Source organism: Lactuca serriola, chromosome 5, assembly GCF_051521515.1.
Source record: "Lactuca serriola cultivar US96UC23 chromosome 5, Lser_US96UC23_V15, whole genome shotgun sequence".
Taxonomy (NCBI): domain Eukaryota; kingdom Viridiplantae; phylum Streptophyta; class Magnoliopsida; order Asterales; family Asteraceae; genus Lactuca; species Lactuca serriola.
In genome coordinates, this window is record NC_136412.1 from 273,954,566 (window position 1) to 273,959,342 (window position 4,777).

Consider the following 4,777-nt stretch of genomic DNA (forward strand, 5'->3'; position numbering starts at 1 on the left):
GTCAACCTTTCTGGTTGACTTCTACTCGCCGAGTCACCCCGTCGACTTGCCGAGTTCCGACATCTAGAAAAACTCTCATATCACAACTAAACTCTCCGAGTCGCCCCAAGACTCGCCGAGTCCAACGATCTCTGAGTCCCATCCTATCCAATTTACCGAGTCACCAACCGACTCACTAATCTAGAGCTTTAACCCAAAAGAGATTGGGTTCTGCGACCAGACTCACCGAGCCATGAACAGACTCGCCGAGTCCAAGACAATCTTCAACAGACTCGCCGAGTTGTTCTTCCAACTCACCGAGTCCATGTACATGTTCATACAACTCGTCGAGTACACCCATGTGACTCGCCGAGTCTCTCCAGTTCTCAATCCATTCAGAGGCTTTTCGAGCCATGCAGGGGCTCCAAACCATAGATCTGGGTCTCTAGAGTCCATTAGCAACATAAAGTTGCTACCTTTACGTGCTTCTTACTCCATAATACCAAAAACCAAGCTAGAAAGGGACTTAACTCTTGGGGAAGGGCTTTTGCATAACAACTAGAAAGGATTTTTGCATCAATGATCCATATAGAACTCAGATCTGGAGTTTCAACTCCATATCTAACTCATGCTTCAAGATCTCATCCATATTTCTCCAACCAAACCCTAAAACTCCATGAAAGTGGAACTAGAAAGGAGAAGGCCAAGGATAACGATTCCTTACCTCCAAAATGACCTCCCACTGAAGTAGATCCCGGATCTACACCACTCCTTTGCAGCAAGCCTTTAATTCCTCAAGCTCTTTCCCACCAATTTCCTGTTCTAAGCTCCAATCTTCTCAATAATGAAGTCTCACACGAAGGTTAGGGTTTCTGGAACTCTCAAGGGGATTAGGAGGCTGGGAGAAGGACATAAAGTCCTTTAAATAGGGTGCAAACCCTAAGATTAGGGTTTTCTCATTCCAGCACCAACTCGTCGAGTCCAGCTTCCGACTCGGCGAGTTGGTCACTTGATTCGCGATCCAAACCCGCTCCGATGTAGAAGGCAAGGCCCTAGTTAGTTCCGGACTTCGGTTCGATGCAGTGGGCAAGGCCAGTATGTGCTTATATGTTATTGTATGGTATGTGGTAGTTTATGGGAGCTCACTAAGCTTCGTTCTTACAGTTTCAGTTTTGGTTTCAGGTACTTCAGCTAGCAAGGGGAAGAGCTCGGGATGATGGCATGGCACACACCACAATTTTAGCCTGGGAGTTAGACTCTGATATTTTGACATGATATTGACATCAGTGTTGATATGAGACATATTTTATGACATTTTGACACACACGAATTATGGTTTTATTATATGATATTTGGATATTATGGTTTTAGTAATGTTTTCAAACGGAATTTTTGGCTTGTATTTTTGGGATGTTTCAATCTGGTTCTAAGGGGAAGAGCTCGGGTTGACTGCATTGCATACACCATATGGATTCTATTTATGGGATATACTTTGATTTTTATGATGTTTGACATACTTATTTTATTGGGTTGTATGAACAATCTTTTGGGAATGTTGTTTTTACTTAAATAAAAATTGAAATTTTTGGGTCATGTTTTAAGGATGTTACACAAGGCTAGTCTCTTCCATACATGGCCTAAATCCTTAAAGAAGACCAATTCCTTTTCTGGGGCTACACCATGTGTACTCCTGCTCTATGCCTTACGTAGAGTATTTCCATTGAAAACGGTACCAAACCAAGCTACACGTTGCTTAGCCAGGTTTTCACCTTGCGTAACTTCAGAGTTTGCCAACTCCCACATTAAGCCCTTAATGTCTTAAGACCAAATGTTTAACACTCATATCTAAGCCTAATGGTCATCTAAAAGGATAAAATTCTCGACTTTATGCCTTTGAATGGCTTAAGGGAGCCTAAAACCAAACCCTAATCCCATACCACCCTTTAATGATCTCAAACCCATGCATGGGTGAAAGATAGAAACAATGATTTCATTTTTGTGACATATGATCCTTAGAAACAACATAAAATGACAACCTTAAGCTCTGGAATAGCTTTTACTCACAAGAACCAAAACCATGGGAACAAAACATTGAAAACCGAGAATCTAACCTAGATCTAAACCATAGAACCATAAAGGTGAGAGCTTTATGCCTCTAGAAGTTTGCAAAAAAGATGAAAGCTCTGGATCTTCAAGCTTGAGCCACCCCAATCCACAATGATAAACTTATCATTCTTCAATATGCACCAAGAACACACAAAAGGGCTCAAACAAGCTCATAAAGGATTAGGGTTTCGAAATGCCAGCTTGGGAGAGTGAAGGTTGATGATAAGGGAGGCCTCAAGGGACTTAAGGTCTTTAAATAAGGTCTCAACCCTAAAAAATTATGGATTCGGTTCTGAGTAATTACGCCATGTGTGGGGATTGTACGCCCTACGTAGAGCATAAAGTCCCCGGGTCCACTTAATGACTTACGCCATGTGTAATTCATTACTTACGCCCTGCATAAGGATCATTTTTGCAAGAAAATTTATATTTAAGCTATGAATGAAAAGTACCTAAGAAACGGGTGTTATAAGGGCACTGAGTGTGATTTCTGGGCACTGAGTATGATTTCTGGGCACTTGGTTTAGATCTAATCAAGAAAGGGAGTTGGTCTTGGTGGTTTTCGGCGAGAGTGGGTAAAGAGAGAATGGTGGGATATTATGTTATTTATTAAGTTGATGCAACATAAAACCGTTAAAATCAATAAAGATAAGGGATACTTTCAAAATACACAAGTTATAAAAAAAAGTGGTGTTATGGGTTGAGAGGTTCGCAGAGCATCTACAATGATGATTTTAATAAGGGAGTTCAATGAGGTGAAAAATCTAATTGTTATTCAATAGATGAAACTTTACTATTAAAAGATGTCACTTTAGCATTCAATGAGTTTGAAATTCAATGGTCATTAAACTCTTTAGTAGGAAAAAAAAAGTTTTCTGACTCTAAATAAATACGAGAAATTAACTTTTGTAATGTTCAGTTGAACTTTATAGAATTTAACATATTGTAAGAAAAAAATGATAGCGTTGTATAAAATATAAAAAGATGATATGACAACATATTAAATTTTATAGAGTTCAATAAATTGTGGATGCATGTCGAAAGAATACGTAACCCAAATCAATTTGTTTATAAATAAACAAACCGAAATTACTTTTGGAAAAGTTATGAAAATATAACTAATACATAAATAAAATTCACATTTTTTTTATATGAATTTATTCTTGTGAAATAATTATATATGTTGTGTAACCAAAGCAGTACCAAATTCCAGAGACCAATTATTCAGTTCACTCAAACATTTATAGATCTAGAAAGGGACAAAATGTACAGCCAATTTGGAAGAATTAGACATAAAATGAATCTAAAGAGAGCTTTGGACATGTTATTTCCGTCATGATCAAGTTGTATTATTAACTCGAAACTTATTCCAATTCCAACGAACTAGCTATCATGAACACTCCTGGCGCACGTTAGAAGCCACAGCTCTAGCCCAATACTTAATATGTGCTTTCATGTCTTCTGATGAACTCTTATCAACCCATCCTCCTGGAATTGCAGGAGCACCACCACCATTTTTGTTCTTGCCACTAATCTTTATGTTTTTGCTTCTGTTTCTCTCAGTCTTCTTCTCATCACGAATCTTTTCTTGACCTAATTCGGGTTTCTTTCCCATGTTTTCCATCGTCGCCTGCATGCAAAACCCGATTTTAATTATACATATAGATTAATCTTGATATTCGATATATTCTTTGCAAAACTATGTACCTTAGATGTTTTTCGAGATGGGTTTGATGTATGTGAAGAGTTCATCGATGCTTGTCTTATCAATCTCCCCAAACTAAACTCACTTTCTTGATCTTCTTCATCCTCATCTTGATCAGTTTCTTCTTCAGAAGTTGTCATGGATGATGTTCTACTCAAATGCGGACTTGTGTCTGTATTTTTCATTATAAAGGATTGTGTTTCCACTGAATTTGGCAAAGATGGTGTTCTGTTTAGATTTCGAGGAGCAATGGGTGGCTGCTTTCTTGAGGAAACGCTAGAGTTCTTTCTCTCATTCTTAACAATGGATTCTTGATTCGAACATAGAGGAGGAAGAGGAGGGCAAGAACTGGAAGTAAGATCAGAATAACATCGAGAAATGGTTCTTGTTTTTGTGTGAAGTAAGTTTCCAAAGAACCAACTATCTTCTAAAAGATCTCCAGGTTCTTCCATTAAACACAGAATCTTGATAAAACTTATGAATGATGAAGATCTTGAATGGATTTGTTACGATGCTACAAAAAGCGGTGAATGAAGATGGTTATGATTGGAGGAGGGATGAAGTGGGATTGACTCATGTGGTTTTTGAGATTGCTGCAATTTAAAAGACATTAAAAAAACGATTTGTTCGATACAAATGAGCAAAGAACGTAAAAACAAAATCCATACTATTTTGGTTTACATGACAATGTGCATGAATTTAAGGAGGGTGGATTGTAATTAACTGATTGGAGGTTGGGAAGTGAATAAGAAAATGGCTATTGCCAGCGACTACCCATGTGCATGTTCTTTGTTTATAGACTACTTCTGCACCACACATCATATTGTATCCATATAAATAATCAACTATCTTATTTTTACTCATTTGTCTAACAAGTTATTCTTTTTGATAATTATGTCATTACAGTTGTTATTTTTCCAAGTTTAACGACTTAATTAGCAAAAAGATAAATTGTTCTTTTTTTTTTAACCGTGTAGTATGCATGGC

At 37.7% G+C, this 4,777-nt stretch overlaps 1 protein-coding gene across 1 annotated transcript; it reads right to left on the reverse strand.

Moving 5' to 3' along the window:
- Window positions 1–3,305: 3,305 nt before the first annotated feature.
- On the reverse strand, window positions 3,306–4,502 carry LOC145054348 (serine/arginine repetitive matrix protein). Its single transcript, XM_079002509.1, has 2 exons — window positions 3,793–4,502; window positions 3,306–3,715 (listed from the first exon to the last, which is right to left on the reverse strand). The coding sequence occupies exons 1-2, from the start codon at window positions 4,240–4,242 to the stop codon at window positions 3,476–3,478; spliced, it is 690 nt and encodes a 229-aa protein (XP_078858635.1). The 5' UTR covers window positions 4,243–4,502; the 3' UTR covers window positions 3,306–3,475.
- Window positions 4,503–4,777: the final 275 nt, after the last annotated feature.

Coding starts and splice junctions, on each gene's coding strand:
- LOC145054348 (XM_079002509.1), bottom strand. CDS start 4,242: ATGGAAGAACCTGGAGATCTTTTAGAAGATAGTTGGTTCTTTGGAAAC. Junction 3,716..3,792: donor CATCTCGAAAAACATCTAAG/GTACATAGTTTT, acceptor TTTTGCATGCAG/GCGACGATGGAAAACATGGG.